The sequence below is a fragment of the Aulonocara stuartgranti genome, assembly GCF_965226115.1.
Source record: "Aulonocara stuartgranti genome assembly, chromosome: 18".
Taxonomy (NCBI): domain Eukaryota; kingdom Metazoa; phylum Chordata; class Actinopteri; order Cichliformes; family Cichlidae; genus Aulonocara; species Aulonocara stuartgranti.
The window spans coordinates 23,584,215-23,603,399 of record NC_138954.1 but is presented as its reverse complement, the minus strand read 5'-3'; the positions used below and the strand labels follow the sequence as shown (position 1 = coordinate 23,603,399).

The window sequence follows — 19,185 nt, the reverse complement described above, 5'->3', positions numbered from 1 at the left end:
TCTACAAACACTGCTGCAGACTGTAGTCCATACACAGCCACATCTCCCCTGCCTGAGGCTGCATGGGATCTCCCAGTAGGTTTAATTAATAGTCGGTGGATTGTAACACTGCCCTGAAGGGGATCATAATCTCATAACAATGAGCAGTGCTCCAGCAGTGCACCCACTGTGGTCATAAATGGTAAGAGTCTCCAACCCACAAGATGATGAAACTCAGTGTTTATACTTTGCTGCCCTTCCTATCTATACAACTCCAAATCTACGAACCAGAATGCAAATCTCACAAACCCGTATTTGTTCACAACAAAACATAGAAAACATATCAAATGTTCGAATAGTCTTTTTTTTTTTTTACATTATATAAATATAAGATATTTTTATTGCAATTTTTTATTACAAATATTAGCTCATTTTAAATTTGATGTCAGTAACGTTTCTGTTTTGTTTGTTTTTTTAGTTGGAACGGCGCAACAAGATCTTTTGGCCCTCAGGCGGCACTGCATTAAAAACAGACATGACTCTGTTATGAAAATCACAGCATGGGCTCAGGAACATGTCCAGAAATCACTCTCTGTAAACACACTTCAACGTGCCATCCTCAAATCCAGGTTAAAGCTCTATCATGCAAAGAAGAAGCCATATGCTAACACTAAAAACACTGCCTTTGACTCTATGCTGGCGCTCATTTAAAAATTTGAGATCAAACCATATAAACGCCCTCAATAAAATAAACCTAAACCAAAAAACTGAAATTGTTTAGCCATTGTTAGGGCAATGCCTGAAGGGCTGCCTGCATTATGATAACGCTGTTATAACGTAGACTAGATTACAGCTTGATGTATGCATGGTAGTGTGTCACCAAGACGATGTTAAAAGAAAGCTCTGCTCTGCCTCCATGACCCTTTTCCTTTCTGAGGTGATTGTGTTGTTGCATTTAATCCCATTCACTTGGGTGCAGTAAGTGTGTTGTTGCTTGGAGGGACTTTCCCCAGTAAGATACTCTCAGTATAGTGAGGGCTTTACTCTTCACTCATGCTCCACATTGACAGAAAGTGCATGTCATACAGTTAAATCCAAGTATTTGGAGAATGACACAGTTTTTCCAATTTTGCCTCTGTAGACCAACACCGTGGATTTTAAGTCAAACAATCGAGCTGTGACTGAAGTGTAGACTTTCAGCTTTAACTCATGGGGCTCAACAAAAGTACTTCACACAGTCTGTTTTCAGAGGCTCAAACGTATGAGGGCAATAAGGACGAGCAGTTTCATGACCAGGTGTGTCCTTTCCCCTTCTTACTGATGAATCTGACGGGTGAAAGATCTGGGTCGTTTTCCAAGAGTTCAACTTAGAAAATGACCCAGATCTGTCAATATGAGGCCCAAAGGTGATGCAAGTTAAGGAAGCCAAAATAAACCTCAGAGAGAGCAAGGAGTGGAGTAAGAGTGGCCACATCTACAATCTGGCTCATTCTTAAAAAGATGGAATAAACTGCAACACCAACAGGCCTGAAAGCTCACAGGAGACGACTAAAGTGTGTGATAATGTAATTTCCATGGGTAAGAAAAACAACTTCACATCATTTAGCCAAGTCATGAACTCTCTCAAGAAGGTAGGCATAGCATCGTTAAACGATACCTCCCTGAATGAAGGAATGTTGGCATGTACGGCCGCCAGAGTCACATAAACACTTCATGTGACTGCTGATAGGAGCAGCAGGATGAACTGCAACGTGTACAAGGCTATGCTCCTCAGATCCAGGCAGACTTCTGGTAATCATGGATGAAAATCAAAGTCAAAGTTAAATACTTTCCAGTCAAAGTATTAGAAAAATCCATATATTTAAGATTGTTAGTTTGTCCAGTTAATTTTGAGCCTCTGAAAATTTGGGACTGTGTATGAAAATGGCTGCAGATCCTAAACAGTTCATGGAAGATGTTTCTTTTATTTTGCACTTCAGTCACATGTAGGTTTAAAACCCACTGTGCTCGTGTACAGTGTCCAAAAACGTACAAACCTAACTGTAGGAACATAATAAACCTGATAATGGCACCATACATTAATAATTCTGACGTTTCATGTATGGTTATTCGTTCCCTCGTAGGCTTCAGCTGCAGTCAGACAAGCAAGGAGACTCCAAAGAACTGAAAGAGGTTAGTTGATATGAGGACATCCATACTCGTACATCACAACAGACAGCTGAGGGATCAGCCCCCGCCCGCCTGATATATTGACCCCGGGGTAGAAGCTAATCTATCAGCCCTGTATTACCAAATCTATAGGTTTATCAACCAGTGTCAATAGGCATCTATCAAAGCGGGTCAGTTTTTAAAATGAGAAAGCAGACACACATAATGCGCAGACTTTAATTTACTCATTCGAGCACAAACACACAGTATTCAGATGTGCTGACTCGGGGAGAGGCTGGATGAAACAAATCATAATACAGCACTCTTTATTCTGCTGACTGACACACAGAGAGAAATAAAGGAGATCTGAATACATCGTGGGTCTGCTGTCATTCGCTGTAAAGCAATCTAGTCTGACTTGAACTATTAGAATTTCTCTTTATTCTGATCCAATAAAAACAGTATGTACAAGGACAGTTTTTACAGCAACACAACATGACTGAAACTGAGGTCCTGCCTGTGGCGCCTCAAACCTTGAGTGATCATTACTGCCGTTAAAGGTTTGCATAGAACAAACTCAAGATGCAAACATCACTATCTGTCAGGCAAAAAAATAAGTTTCTCCAAATCACAGAAACTTCTCCCCTGGGACATTTTGGCATTTAATGTGGGATCATGAGAAACAGTTGTGTCTTGTTGTAATCACATTTTGACTGGTGGTGGCAGCAGAGTCCAAAACAGCATGGCTTCAGTTCAGAAAGAAATACACATACTCAATAAAAAATAACGTTTAAATACGAGTCCTCTCACCCGTCGTCCTCATAAATAAAAGTGCATGTTTTATGGCGAGTGTGTTGTTTTAATCACCAGGAATGACTCCAACACAACTGTCACATGTTTCTTTCAACACTATCGCAACCATGTGATGGATTACACAACCAAGACTCATGAGAAGCAGAAGGCGAGCACGGTGTGGCCATCAGACACATCCATGACTTTCGGACATTGCAATAAACCGCCTCGTGCGGTTTGACCTTTAATGGGAAGTGCTGTGCTTAAAGAACACACACATCCACAAACTCAGAGCGTCTTTACAGAGGCGGTACAACATGAAGCTTAAAGACATTCATTATGAACTGAATGAAGCTGTAACGTTACAGTACGATCAGAATGTGTGTAATCTTTACTTACATGAACAACGATATCTATACGTGTCAATCATCGTCATCATTTGTGTCTCGCAAAGCCACGTAAATGTAAACCAAACAGCTCAGCTGAAAAATGTGCAACGATTCCTCAAACATCAATGACTGGAAAAAGTAAGGTGGTCCCATTTCGGCTCACAAGCATGACGACGTTGAATATAAGCTTACACTAATAAGTAGATACGAGTCCCACTGGGAGCTTTATCTCCTCGATTTCTCAATTTGATTTCAAGTCCCAGTAAACTGTAGTCTTGTCTCGGCATGACAGGGTGGACGTCGTATGTTTTTATCCTTGTTTTACTTTTTCATTTCACCATTACTCTTATGTAAAAACCAGCAGGAGCAAAGCAGAAACCAACAAAGTGAGCACTGAAGGATCTGAAAATTTAGTTTAAATTTTCTGGTCGTCAGTAGCCCTTCAAACACTGACACTGAAGAACATTAAAGCCCTTGCAGCTCTCATCCGTTCTTTCACGGTGACTTTGAAAATTCATATTTTAATATTAGGCCCTAAAAAAACAAAACAAAAAAAACAAAACATTCTTTAAAGGCTGGTTTGCTTTGACTGAGAAAAAAATACTCTCTCTGTCAAACTCAGCTCAGTTGGTCGCTGCTTGTTCAATGCTGTTGATGCTACACAGGAGGCAGCTGTGGTTCATCTGCTGCAAAAACCGAAGCATATTTTTATGCTTTTAACATGCACTACAGTACCCATAATGCACTAGTCTCAACATTGTGCCCAAATCCATTCACCAAGGGCACAAAAGTAAAACTGAAGCTGCTCTATTAAAGTGTCTCCTGTGCACAGATGATTCAAAGGTCCCCACCACAGTCAACAATTTCATCTTCCAGCTCCATTATTTAACCGGGATCAATGTAATTTAGGTATAAAACATCCCCCTAAAGACCAACAGATATCACAGACTGCATGTCCATTTTCCTCCACTGTCATAACAGGATTATTTACAATCTGCCCACCAGCCGTCCAGTATTGATGAGCTATGCAGCTTAGATGAAACAATGCAGGCTCCTGGTGAAGATGCAGGTCCATCCACGCTGAAATTAATTAGTTATGCTGTATATATATACTCCAGGCAATCCAAAACACTGAGCGTACCAGTACAGAAGACTGCACAGACAAACTTAACTGAATGTGTCATAAACTATCTCCAAAGCTAATTGGATCTACATGTCAGAGGGTGGTCGAATATGCACGCTTGCACATAAATCCTCTGGGTACAAATGGGGAAATGGTACTCTCTCACACAGCAGCAGGGTTTCCCTCTTCTCTCTTTGTTCAACTTAATGTATAAAGGATGTGCAGCTATTCCAGGTATGTGTTTGTATCTCAGTTTGTGACCCCCAGATGAGCCACTGTACTCCTGCTCCTCCTCTTAGAGGACCTGCTCTGTGCTGGAGGCAGAGATGTCCAGGAGCCTCCAGGCAGCACTGGGGTTCAGCTCCTCTTGGTCCCGACACAACGCCCACACATACATCATCCTCATCACCTTCTCCTGTTGAGGGAGGAGAAGAGAAGAAACAGTGAATTTCAAAGAGTTTTGCAGACTTCAAACTTTAAATGTAGCGAGTTAATAAATGATCTGGCTTATGATGATATATTTGAGGCCTCTAACATTGCTAACAGTTGAAATCCGATGATATCAGACAAGTTAATATTGCTGCATCAAACCCATAAATTTGAAAGACATTAAAAAAAATGGGCCTCTGTTATAGACCACTGATCTGATTTCAGCCTTTTAGTGTTGTTTACTTCCTTGAGGAAGCTTTGATGGTATCCATTGGATTCCCTATTCTAGCACAGTGATCGTGAGTTGACTGACCGGATCTCCTTCCACAATATCTCCTTTGGGGCTGCGAATCACCATGACAACCTGAGCCTGGAAGGTGATGATCAGCACAGGGCCCTGATCCATCATCTTACCCATCGCCAGCTGAAACACAGGGTTACAAAATGAACAGACAAATGAAAGGAGAAAGGGAAAAGCAGAAAACAGGGAAAGAGCTTTGTAATACAAGCTGCATGATGGTTACCGAGCATCAGGGAGAGCACTTACATCTAAGTTATCGATGTCGAGTACTTTAGACTGGAAGAGAAGCCCCAGAGCTCGGGCCTGCTGGATGGGGTGGGCAAGCTGACTGTAGGTCTGAGTACAAATACACGTAACACACATCTAGCATTAAAACATGCTTCCCACATACTGTATGCCAGCTAAAATGCAATTACTAAAAAGTAGGATTGTGTCTTTTTGTAGACATCACAACGTAATAAGCTCTTCTTCTTCACATGTGTCCCCTGTATTATGTCAACACCTGTAGAAACTGCTTTTGTTACCAAGTGGTGTTTAATAACTCACAGCTTCATAGCACCAGTCCTTTAATACCTCCAGCTCGCCACGGATGATCGCCTGCAGAAAGGACAAAGATACCGAATTATAGCTTTAAAAACATAAACAAATCTCACAGGTATTCTTGTGACTTTTAGACAGGATGCTCAAATTATTTTAGCAAATCCCACATCTCATATTTAACCGAGCACAGTAAACTTTAGTGAATTCATTCAAAATCAGAACACGTTGAGATCATTTTCTGCTACTCTAAACCAAGACTTCAACTACACTCAGTGCTCTCCTCCTGATATAATCATAAACAGCATTTTATTTCATTTTATCTGTTTTACATAACAAGCATGCACGACTTACAGAACTGTATCATAAGCTCTTGGATCCCCTCAGTTATCTGAATGATGTATTTAGCTGCTGAACTTGGTTTAAACTCAGTAATCTAACAGCTGAACTCAAACAGAGGACAGGAAATTCATTACTGGATCTGATCCAAACTAGAGTGAAAACTCAGGCTAAATGAACCAAGACTTTCATCAAGTCTCTTCCTAACCTCCACAGAGAAAAGCATTAACGGAAACAGCAAGAGTGAAGACAGACACAGACAGAGGCTGGAGGAACCCGTTTACCTCCAGTATGTTGGGGATGATGTCTTTCTCACACTGTTTGAGGAAAGAATCTTTGTCAAAGCTGGGGTCTGCCTTCAGGATCTCTGTCAGCACCTCGGACATTTCCGTCTTAGAGAAGAGACCACCTAGGAAACAAAGGCTAAAATCAGAAGCAGCAACAACACTCAGTACCACAAATTAAATGTGTAACGTCGAAGCTGGTGAACATCATCAAATATCTAGAAGATCTGTCAGTACCATGGAGCACGTAGTTAATAGTATTCCTGACTAATCAGAAGATTAATAGGTTTTGGGATAAAAAATGATTTTTTTTTTTTAAATAAGAAGAACAAGATTTGAGGTCTGGCGAGAACAATCAGATAAAAGGCTTTAACAGAGAAAAGGAACTCCAAATTCAGGATTGAATGTGGTGGAGCATTACCTAGGAAGTCAGTGACTCTGTCAGTTAGAGCTCTGGATGCTCTGATGAGGGCATTGTCACTTTCATCATATTTCATCTTCATCTCGAAGATTCCTGAATGAAACAAAAATGGAGGTTGAACAGGTTAGACATGTCTCCACTGATTACGGCAGGTACATTCTGCACCTGTGCAAACAGCTCATGACTGCACTTCATTATTAGCTGATCATTGAATCTACAGTAAACATTCTACTGCCCCCTGCTGCCATAAAGAGAAATTACATATAAAGATATCAGACAAAGCAGGAAAAACCAGACGTTCTTACTGTTAAAAACTACGTTGTTGTCCTTGAAGTCCTTCCACTGCTGGGACCACTTTGAATCCTTGTGAAGAACGACACCCATGGCCTCTCTGAGATTTAAAAATGGAGATAATTCGCCGCATCAGAGAGGTGGGTGTACAACAGCTTGTGTCATTGGACTGGTTTTGAGATCTAACATTTACTCACTCGTTGGCCTCGAACACTCTGGTGTCGTCATCTGCACTTTTAGATGAGAAATCGCTCCTCTTCCTCAGCTGAGAAGGAGCCCTGTAAGGGCCGGCGTCACCAACATCTATCTCCTTCTTCATGGACTCTACACCCTGCAGAGAGTTCGCACTTTTTAATTATAAACATAATCAGAGTCTAAACCAAAATTTTAATGACATCCAAAAGTAAATTCAAAGTTTAAGCTGCTTCTAAAGAAACAGTTTCTTAAGAAAGCAGTAACAAAAAGCAGCTGAGGAAGGCTTTTGTAAACATTTTATAGCCCAGAACGTAACAACTATTTGCCAAATATGACCTGAATTAACCAACAACTGACTGGTGTCTGAAATCTGCCCTTATGTTCCTGTGAAGAAAGATGTGTTAACGACTAAATGCTAATTTCCAAAATCTTCCATTTTCTCCCCTGCTGTAGTCAAAACATCTATAAAGTCTGGCAGACACCTGGATACCAACGACAACGTACAAAAGATGAAGATGAGAGGCATTAATTTGGACATCTATAGACGTCTCGTTTCGTTTTCTGACCTGTGAGATGGCCTTGAACGCGTTGGTCCGGCCCAGTTTTTCTCCTCCCTTGGATAAAGACTCAGCAGAGCCTCTGGCTGTCTTGGTGGCCTCCTCCACACCTTCCTTGATCTTCTTCCCGATGTCACTACGACTCACTTCCTCGAGACTCTTTGATCCAAATGGCACGCAAGCACACAGCAGGTTTCATTTTATTAATGATTTCCACGTAATGTTTTTTTTAATTGGAAAGCATTTTTAACAACATTACAACTTAATGTGAACTCTTACTGTGCGATTCCAAATTAAATTATTATATTTTCATGTTGGGGCTGTCAATCAGGTTGGCCTTACCTCCTTAACGGTCTCTGATAGAGAGCCCAAGGTCTTCTTAAACACCTCTGATGTCTTCACTGTCTCTGCCTCTATCGATTTCTGATCAGAAATTTTTTAAAAACAACATTAAAATTCTAGAAAACTAATTAAATATAATAAGCTTGATGTTTATCTTTATATATATATAATATAAATCAAACCAGCTAATGTTCTTACATATTTTCTGCGGGCCTGCTGAAGGGCGTCGGACTCCTCGAGCCTTTTGGCCTCTTCTCTGAACTTCTTTATGTTTTCCTTCATCTCCTGATTCTTACTGAACTCCTGACGAAGGTTATCAACAAACTCTCCCAGAAAACCTTTCCGTCCTGAGGCATATCGCACCTGATAACAAACACAGAGAAGGACTTTAGCTGGACAAACACGTGCACCAATAGAGTGAACAGATTAAGCACATGCTGCGACTGGAACAATGAAAAAAGAGAAGAAAAAAAAAATACAGAACCTATGCATTGCTTTTCATAAAACCTTAAACTAAAAAAGGGCATAAAGATAAGTAATCCCAGCACTTTAAGTTAAAAGAACTGTTTAAATTAACGGGCACAACTCTACATTAGCAGTGATTTAATAAATGAGTATCTTGAGGGTGAATGGGAGGTGTTGTTGGGTACCTGCACAGCTGCACCTGGGCTCCTCTGCAACCTGTAATGATCTCCCCTCCACACTGAGGAGACCAGAGTCCGGGAGCTGAGAGCCAAGGCATTTCTGCCAATCAGCTGCAACAGACAGGCAGAATCAGTCAGTCATAGTTAGCTGGGAGGTAAACCGGCACATAATACCATACTTCTAAAATATATCCCTTCATTTGATGAAGCTCTAACATGTTCCATGAGTGTGCTTAAAACCCGGTGACTGTGACTAATGCAGCACATCATCATCCTGTCAATAAATAAATGTCTTCTGCCCTAAGTGGGATGCTAACACAGTTCAACATGGCGGCGCGTGCACACGCAGCGGCTTCTCTCTCTCCCGAACAAACTACTTTTTCGTGTTTTTCGTCCTGTAAGTTGCAGTGTTTTTGTAAGTCTTTGTCGCGTCTATCTGTGTGCAAGCGAGGATATGCCCGAACACTTCTTCTCGACATCGGCAGAAACAAACTTTTTAAGTTAAACTCTGTGGACACCGAGAAGCTGAAAGATCTGGGTCTGCTCCGAAGGCCTACTCAATCACCGACCCCCACTCCCGCACTTCGCCCACAATGGATGCGCCTCAAGCGGTGTGAGAGGAAGCAGAAGAGGGGTAAGCGCGGTGGCATCCGAGCTAGGCTAGCGGCTAGCCCACACAAACCCGCCATCCCCTCTATCGTTCTGGCCAACGTACGCTCGCTAGAAAATAAACTGGACGACATCCGACTGCTACGTTCATCTCAAAGGAATGTAAAGGACTGCTGTGCTTTTGTGTTCACGGAAACATGGCTCAGCGACAGTGTCCCGGACCGCGCCATTCAGCTCGACCAGCTAACATGCTACCGTGCTGACAGAGTCATCGTCGCGGGAGGTAAGACCCGCGGGGGAGGACTTTGTGTTTACATCAACGATGCCTGGTGTCGCGATGCTGTTGCGGTCTGCAAACACTGCTCACCAGTGCTGGAGTTAATGGTTATTAAGTGCCGGCCATTCTATCTACCGAGGGAATATACAGCCATACTCCTGTGCGCTGTGTACATCCCTCCCTCCTCCAATGTCAACAACAGGAATGAGGCACTGAATGAACTGTACCAGCACATCAGTGAGCAGCAGACAGCCCATCCTGATGCTTTTCTCATCCTGGCTGGGGATTTCAATCATGCAGACTTAAAGTGCGTGTTTCCAAAAATACAACAACACATAGACTTTCCAACAAGGGGAAATAACACACTGGACTTTGTTTACACCACCCAGAGAGGAGCTTACAAAGCTTTTCCCCTCCCCCACCTCGGCGCCTCAGACCATATCACTGTCATGCTAATGCCTGCTTACAGACCGCTCGTTAAAGTGACCAAACCGGTTCGTAAGCGGATACAAGTGTGGCCAGAGGGGTCTTCAGAGGCTCTACAGGACTGCTTCAATACTACAGACTGGAACATGTTTAAGCAGGCTGCCACCTATAACAACACCACTGACCTCCAGGAGTACGCAGAGACTGTTACTGCCTACATCAACAAGTGTATTGAGGATGTAACAGTCACGAAAACCATAACTGTCCGGGCCAATCAAAAACCATGGATGACAGGAGAGGTCTACAGGCTGCTGAAAGCTCGGAATGTTGCCTTCAGAGTTGGAGACGAGGCAAGCCTGAGGACAGCTAGGGCCAACCTTTCCCGTGGCATCAGAGAGGCTAAGAGACAGTACTCCAGGAAAATATCTCATCACTTCAAAGACAGCAGAGACTCACGGAGCCTGTGGCGGGGCATTCAGACCATCACAGATTACAAGCCCCCACCACAGACTTGTGACAGTACTATCCCCCTGCTGAACGAGCTGAACACTTTCTTTGCTCGCTTTGAAGTCCGAAACAGCACCACTGCACAGAAGACCCCACCCCCTCCTGGTGACCAGGTGATGACTCTGTCACCGGACAGCGTGAGGAGATCCCTCAGCAGGATCAATGCACATAAAGCTCCGGGTCCTGACAACATTCCTGGTCGTGCACTGAGAGACTGTGCAGTGGAACTCACTGATGTCTTCACAGACATCTTCAACATATCACTCATCCAGGCTGTCGTCCCCACATGTTTTAAAGCCACCACAATCATTCCGGTTCCAAAAAAGTCATCTCCCTCCTGCTTTAATGACTACCGTCCTGTTGCACTTACTCCCATCCTGATGAAGTGCTTCGAACGACTAGTCATGCAACACATCAAGACTGTCCTGCCCCCCTCCCTGGATCCCTTCCAGTTTGCCTATCGGCCCAACCGCTCAACCGATGATGCCATCTCCACTGCACTCCACTCGGCACTCACACACCTGGACAAAAATGACTCATATGTTCGAATGCTGTTCATAGATTTCAGTTCAGCATTCAACACCATAATCCCCCAACAGCTCATTCAAAAACTGGTCCAGCTGGGGCTCAACACCTCACTGTGCAACTGGCTGTTGGATTTCCTCACCGGAAGACCTCAAGCAGTACGGGTTGGCAGTAATACATCCAGCACCATCATTTTAAACACGGGTGCCCCGCAGGGATGTGTGCTGAGCCCCCTCCTCTTCACTCTGCTGACCCATGACTGCACCCCATCATACAGCTCCAACCTCTTCATCAAGTTTGCGGACGACACAACGGTGGTGGGTCTCATTAGCAACAGGGATGAGACCGACTACAGAAGTGAGGTGAGACGCCTGGCCACGTGGTGTGCTGACAACAATCTCTCTCTGAATGTGGAGAAGACGAAGGAGATTGTTGTGGACTTCAGGAGAATGCACACCCAACATGCTCCTCTGACCATTGACGGAGCGTCTGTGGAGAGAGTGAGCAGCACCAAGTTCTTGGGTGTGCACATCACAGAGGATCTCTCCTGGACGTACAACACCACAGCACTGGCCAAGAAATCACAGCAGCGTCTCTTCTTTCTCCGCAAACTAAGAAGAGCAGGAGCACCAGCCCCCATCATGTACACTTTCTACAGAGGCACCATCGAGAGCATCCTGTCGAGCTGCATCACTGTGTGGTTTGGAGCCTGCAATGCGTCCTGTCATAGAACCCTCCAACGCATAGTGAGAGCTGCAGAGAGGATCATTGGTGTCTCTCTCCCCTCCCTCCAGGACATTTACAGCACCCGTCTCACTAAAAAAGCCCTTTGCATAGCGGCTGATCCCACGCACCCAATGCAAAGCTTCTTCAAGCTGCTGCCGTCGGGGAGGAGACTGCGGAGTCTCCAGGCCAGGACCAGCAGGCTGAAGGACAGCTTCATCCATCAGGCTGTCAGGAAGCTTAACTCCCTCCCGATTCTGCCCCCTCTCCCCTCTCTCCTCCACGGTCTCACTGAACTCTGTCACACACACACAAACACACACACTCTCTGACTCACTCACTGGCCTGCACCAGTTACCAGTCACTTTGTGGAGCATTGGACTGCCATTACCTCATAAGACTTTGTTGTTACACTTTCTCTTACCATACATTACCAAATCTCCATTTGCACTATTTGCCTATTTGCACTACTCTGCCTGGTTTACACTCAATGTCACTTACCCATTATATTGTATATTATATAGCTTTCTTGTTATATGTAAAATTGTATTTATTTAAATTTTTACTTTTTAATTATTTTACTTGCATTTTTTAATCACTTTTATATTTAAATATATTTAAATGTTCATTTGCTATTTATCTAGGGAGTGAAGAGTAACGCAATTTCTATTCTCCGTATGTCCTGTACATGTGGCAGAATCGACAAATAAAGTTGACTTTGATTTTCATCCTGACCAGGACAAATTCAAAATTCATGATCCAGTCTTAATAGATTTCCCCTCTAATTGCTAATATCTGTCCTTTATTTGATAACTTATTTTGATGGTTGTACATTTAAACATGAGAAATTTGGTGAAACATGCTGTGGCAGCAATGATCTGTTTTGGTGCGTTTAATCCTCTGCTTATAACAATGGCATACACACGGTATTACAATTTTCGACCCTTTCTAAAAACGACGAACGCACCATATTCGCTGTCTGTGTAAAATGAAGCGTGATCAAGTTATTTATATTGAAAGGATGGTTCGGTTATTTGTCAGGAGACAGAAGCTAAAACAAGTGGTCACCGCTGCTCTAATTAAAACTGTAACAGCTTTCGTGGTTTTATAGCAGCGAGGTCACTGATCATATTTGCTCTAGTACTTGACTGCATGCAGGCTTCTAAAAGTCGCATTTTAAATGAAATGTGCCACTCAAGCACAGACACACAGAGTCAAAACCCGAGTCAATACAATGCTATGATTTTAAGACCCCAGGAATTAAATAACATTAGTAAACCTCTGCCGTGCCTCTGATGAAACAAGGCCCTTTCTAACGGACATCTCGCGTTCAAGTTGCGTAAAACACACCAGAGTGCACACACTCTAAAGCGCGTTCACGTCACGGGCATAAAGAGACTGATGGCGAAGCCTTGCGAGTTTATTCCCTTAACCAGAGAGCGGGCCCGAGGCTCGGCGACTGCAACGAAGGACATGAATCTCACTAACCTCGTAGCACCGACATACGGAGGCTGCCATCTTGATCTTGAAATGCGCGGAGAAGCACGTGCGTTCCTGCTGCGGCAGCTGACGCTGTGCTCGACCAATTGGAGCAGAGTTGGTGGGCGGGGCGGGGCCAAGTGTCAGAAGGACATTAAAGGGAAAGCCACTCAAAAAAAAATACACCCCCCCCCCCCCCCCCAAACTATTAATTATGTTTTTAGAGGAAAATCTAATAATTTGTGTTTTTAAAGACACATTTTACTGGTAGTTAAAACTAAAAATATTTGCCACGGACTCATAGGGTCTAAATGGGTTTAATGCGAAAGCACACCAATGTATGCGACGTGTAATCACCACTGAAGAATATGTGCAGATGTCTACAAAAATATCTAAAGACACAGAACATAACAATAATAAACAATTACATAAAATAAACATTTTATTTAAAAAATACACATCTTATCACATTTCTCTTTTATGCAAATGAGATATCATATTATCTACAATATCTATTTTTATCTACATTGGCTTTTAGGTAATTTTATGTAAATGCACAGTCCCCATTTTCTCACTTTTTTCTCTCTCTATGCAGCATAACGTTTTCTAAAATTTAGCTTTCGAATCTCCTAAAATGTTTCAGTAGCCAGTAATGTATTGTTGGCCTTAATTATATTATTGTGTGCTGTGAATAGTACCCCTGTTTTGCACACACACTCTCACACGCGCCACATAATGTTAGCATAATGTCTAAAGATAATTTAACGTGCCTTGACCTTGTTATTCATTCAGAATTAAACACTCCTCTGAATGTGGGGACCAGATGAATGGTAGATATCTGCTGGCATACCAGTAAAGCTCGCCCCCCGGAGGAAACTATGCGAACTGCAGGGACTCCTCCCCTCCCTCTGCAGAGTTGGGAGCTCTCCCCTTCTGCGGTCAGCTCGCCTTGACAGCCAACACTGGCGCAGAGTCTGAGTACAAACCTTTACCATATTTTTCTGGCATATAGCGAAAATTCATACCCATACTTTCCACACATCCTCTTCCGGAGACAAGCGCTGCAGCGGCCTCGTCTAGAATGGGGAACCGAGACGATGAATACGATTTCTTGTTCAAAGGTAAAAAAGAAAAAGAAAGAAAAGAAAGAAAAGAAAAGAAAAAGAAAAGAAAGAAAAAAAAGATGACTGCATTCCCCTTTACACAGGCTCGCATCGACTAAGCAGAGCTTTATGAATGCTTTATGTCTTACTGTGTCTGTGCTGTGAGCAGCTGTGTGCATTTTTTTTTAAAGGAAACGGAGTTTTTTCTGGGAAACTGCCCGGATGATAGTCGGTTCGTGTTATTACAATATAATGCTGTCATTGTGACATTACGGCGCCCGCAGTTATATTTATAGGTAAAGGACGCAACACCCTGCGTGTGCTCAGCTTTTTAAAAATATATAAATAACCGAGCATAGCATGATTGCACGTTGGAGAATTTCCACCTTTATTGGATCATATTTAATTTTTTTCTCAATCCTGTTCATGAGGCTGATTGAAGGCCTTAGCCTCTACCTCTTACTGATCAATACGCTTCATCGCCAGATCAGGATGGTCCTCAGACAGTCTTATTGACACTGTAAATGCAGCAGCTTAATGTCTTTTGTTGTCATGTCAGGCAGTGGGCCTGGTGGATTGTCTGAAGCGGTACCAGACTCCAGACTCGGGTCAGTGTTTATCTTCTCAGATGGATCCAGAATGCCTTCCTTTGATCGTGATATCAGCTCCTGTGGCACATTAACATCCCAGGCCTGTATAAGCCAAAAGGCCATTTAGATGTAACAAAGTATCCTCTGTGGGATGAATAGGGCATCTGCCGGAGGCGAGGGCTCTCTCTCTCTCTCCCTCTCTCTCTCTATGCTCCAACCATCTTCTGTGTACACGGCCGAAACAGGAAGGGCAAGGCGGCCTTAAACTGTCGATTCAGGTTTTGATGAAGCCTGTTATCAGCTTCCTGCAGCCCGGAGCAGCGTGATGTCGTCAGGGACAAAGTTCGGCTCTTTTTTCCGTTTGTCGAAGGACAGGGGAATAAACCGAGTAAAGCCTGGTTACCTCAGTGCTCTCAGCGGTTTGTTTCATATCACAGCCCTGACTGTGTTTTACCCCGACTAACCTCTGGATTGGTGAAATGTCATAATCATTTCAAATGTGTGATAATGAGCAGTTTATTTTGTTTATCACATGTTTAGTATTTTCATCAGTGTAAAAAAAGGCTGATAGTATTGTTTCGTTTCCTGGTGGTTTTATATAGAATGTTCACACATCACAACATCATTGTTTACAGTGGACCTCCCCTCAGGAAGTACAAGACCTGCATTCTTTTGTGTGGATGATTTTTTTTTTTGTCTGTACACAAGCTTTGCAGTTGTTTTGTTGCTACATGTGGCAGAGAACCCAATCATATTACATAGGCTCTAAAAAAAGAGTTACATAGAACTGCTGCACACTGTACCCTGGTACATTTATGTTTCCATCTGACCTTCATCAGGTATATGAAGGCCCAAAAATGCTATTTTCGTGTTTAAATGTGTGATGAAGATAAATGAAACCGACACATTTTTAAACACTATTGAGTTATAACACACTAGCATCTTGACTTTAGCGTTTTATTCTGTCATTTCTTTCATTATTCAGAAAGGATTTTTGGCCTTACAAAAATAGAAAGCCCCAGGCTTCCACTGACACCATGATTTAGAGTCATTGCCTTATATCCATCCATCTTCTTCCACTTATCCACTTCAGGGTCACGGTGGAGCTGGAGCCTATCCCAGCTATCATAGTGTGAGAGGGAGGGTTCACCCTGGAGAGGTTGCCAATCTGTCACAGGGCCTAACACACAGAGACAGACAGCTATTCACACTCATACCTACAGAATCAGAATTAACCTCTTTGGACTATGAGAGGAAGCCAGAGTACCCAGAGAGAACTCAGACAAAGGACAACATTAAACTTGGATTTGAACCCAGGACCTTGTTTTGAGGCAAAAGTGCTAACCACCACATCGCTGTGCTGCCCATTGCTTTGTAACATTTCCTGGATTTGAGAACACAGGGCCTATCCGCTGCCTCTCCCATCCCACACTAATACAATCATCTTCTCTTTTTTCTCTTCACAGTTGTGTTAATTGGAGACTCGGGTGTGGGGAAGAGCAACCTGCTCTCTCGATTCACACGAAATGAGTTCAACCTCGAGAGCAAGAGCACCATTGGGGTGGAGTTCGCCACGCGCAGCATCCAGGTGGACGGCAAGACGATAAAGGCTCAGATCTGGGATACAGCAGGACAGGAGCGCTACAGGGCCATCACCTCAGCGTGAGTCCGATGTAGCGTTGTGCACATGCATCTGCACGTCGCCTCTGCATTGCAATCAACGAAGGGAATTCACTCTTAACATCCATGTTGGGTACTGTTACAGCTACTACAGAGGAGCGGTGGGAGCGCTGCTAGTGTATGACATAGCCAAACACCTGACATATGAAAATGTGGAACGCTGGCTGAAGGAGCTGCGAGACCACGCCGACAACAACATCGTCATCATGCTGGTTGGCAACAAGAGTGATCTGCGCCACCTCAGAGCCGTGCCCACAGACGAAGCCCGCGCTTTTGCAGGTACTGCTGCAGAAAGGTTATTGGTACAGTGATGTTTCACTCTTACTAAATCTGTTTTCTTTCCCATTCCCCAGAAAAGAACAATCTGTCTTTCATAGAAACTTCAGCCTTGGACTCAACAAATGTTGAAGAAGCCTTCAAAAATATCCTTACAGGTAGGTGTGCTTGTGAATGGAGGTTGAATGCCAGAGCTCCACACGTCACTAGAATATTAAAAAAAGATCAAATCACACACACAATGAGGCATGAAACCTTTGGTTGATATGCAGTAGATTCAGAGAGGATAGTTTGTTTTGGTAGCTTAACTTTTTTATTCTTTATAAAGTTTTTTTTTTTTTTTATAATAAACTGTATTAGTCGGGTACCGAGTGAGGAGCTGTAAAACTACCACCTCACATCCCACATTAGTGGTTCTAAAGGTAAATTATGCAAGCTTTTAGACTGAGAGAGAAAGCTGATGTTTTCCATTTCATCTTTTCAAAAAACAGAAATTTACCGCATCGTATCGCAGAAGCAGATTGCCGAGCGGTCTGCCCATGACGAGTCCCCGGGAAACAACGTGGTGGACATCAGCGTGCCGCCGACCACAGATGGCCAGAGAGGAAGCAAACTGCAGTGCTGTCAGAACCTGTAACCCATTGCAACGGTCCCCTCCTTACCTGGGTCAGTTATTAATTGAAATCGACAGTGTTGACATGCTTCCATCTGCTCGGGATGCAACGTTGTCTGAATCTGCACTTTTTAGAAATCAGTGGAAGCAGTTCCTTTATGCCACTAACGATCAATCTCAGAGAGAAGTGTTTGAATTGATTTCAAGTTGTAATCTGACCCAGGAACAGTCTGCTACATTCAAGTGCAAAAACAGGACTGAAGGTACCACCTAAGCAGCTGCCACAGTTAACCCAGACGGCGTAGCAGAATAGCCTTTCCTGACACCTTATAAGCCTAGTCATCTGCCTGTTTGACAGTTAATGCAACACACTTGGAGGTCTGGGTTTCCAATCCTGTTTGATCTGTATCAGCAGTCCTGTTTTTGGGCTTCTCTCCTCCTCCTTCAGTCATCTCAAAAGTGGTTGTGACGCTGCTGGCGCTTATTTCATTTGTGTAAAATATATTCTTTTTCTGTTTTGATTTTGATAGCTTGTCTGCTCACACACATTATATTAATGCCATGAAATTAAATTTTACAATATTATTTACCGCCTCCTCTGTATTTTTTTTTTTTAGCAACATACACAAAGTGACATGCTGAATGTCTAGACCACTATCTCACTTCACATTACTGACTGCTGATGCATCAGTAGCCTTTGTTAGCAGGGTTTAACTTCTGCTTCGGGTAAAATTGAAGCTACTTTTTGTACATTCATTGGCCATTTATTACGTATACCTGTTCAACTATGGCAGCTTTTAGAGCAGAGGTAGGCAAATCCAGGCCTCAAGTGTCCTGCAGGTTTTAGATATCACCCTGTGTCAACACACCTGAATCAAATGATTAGTACAGTCCCAGGCCTCTGGAGAACCTCAAGACATGTTGAGGAGGTCATTTAGCCATTTGAATCAGCTGTGTTGGCTCAAGGACACATCTAAAACCTGCAGGACACCAGCACTCGAGGCCTGGAGTTGCCTACCTGTGATTTAGAGAATTGTCAGGATGACCTGCTGAAATCCAACCTAAGCATCAGAATTAGTGAAGAAAGGTAGTTTTTGGTGCCAAACAGGCCAGTCTGAGTATTTCAGAATCTGCTGATCTACTGGGATTCTCCCACGCGACTATTTATCTCTAGATAGATATCCAATAAGTGGCAGTTCTCTGGAAGAAAATGTCTTGTTGAGGTCAGAGGAAAACAGCCAGAAGGCAACAGTAACTCAAATAAACACATCTTACAAAGTATGCAGAAGAGCATTTCTAAACACGCAGCATGTCCAACCTAGTAGTGGCAGATGAGCCCACCAGGTGCCATTGCTGTCAGATAAAAACAGGAAATTTAGATTAAAATTAGGACGGGCTCACCAAAATTGGACAGCAGAAAAAAACAGCAGGAAAAATCTTGACTTTCAATTTGTGCTGTGACATACAGATGCCAGGGAAAACAACATGAAAGTATGGATCCATCATTCCTCAGATCAACAGTTCAGGCTGGTGTTGTAGGTGTAATGTTGTGGGGATATTTTCTTGGGACACTTGGGGCCTTGGTACCAAATGATTAACAAAATAA

General features: G+C 43.1%; 2 protein-coding genes across 2 annotated transcripts; one reads left to right on the top strand and one right to left on the bottom strand.

The window, feature by feature from the left end:
- Positions 1–2,350: 2,350 nt before the first annotated feature.
- LOC309693865 (mitochondrial import inner membrane translocase subunit TIM44-like) lies at positions 2,351–13,429 on the bottom strand. Its single transcript, XM_082513461.1, has 13 exons — positions 13,327–13,429; positions 8,778–8,882; positions 8,326–8,490; positions 8,128–8,208; positions 7,795–7,944; positions 7,231–7,364; positions 7,048–7,133; positions 6,743–6,835; positions 6,322–6,446; positions 5,708–5,758; positions 5,408–5,497; positions 5,174–5,284; positions 2,351–4,846 (listed from the first exon to the last, which is right to left on the bottom strand). Exons 1-13 carry the CDS (start codon positions 13,354–13,356, stop codon positions 4,727–4,729), a joined length of 1,341 nt encoding a protein of 446 aa, XP_082369587.1. The 5' UTR covers positions 13,357–13,429; the 3' UTR covers positions 2,351–4,726.
- Positions 13,430–14,204: 775 nt separating this feature from the next.
- On the top strand, positions 14,205–18,164 carry LOC309694356 (ras-related protein Rab-11B-like). Its single transcript, XM_082514383.1, has 5 exons — positions 14,205–14,438; positions 16,477–16,672; positions 16,776–16,969; positions 17,044–17,124; positions 17,458–18,164. Exons 1-5 carry the CDS (start codon positions 14,399–14,401, stop codon positions 17,601–17,603), a joined length of 657 nt encoding a protein of 218 aa, XP_082370509.1. The 5' UTR covers positions 14,205–14,398; the 3' UTR covers positions 17,604–18,164.
- The last annotated feature ends 1,021 nt before the right edge of the window (positions 18,165–19,185 follow it).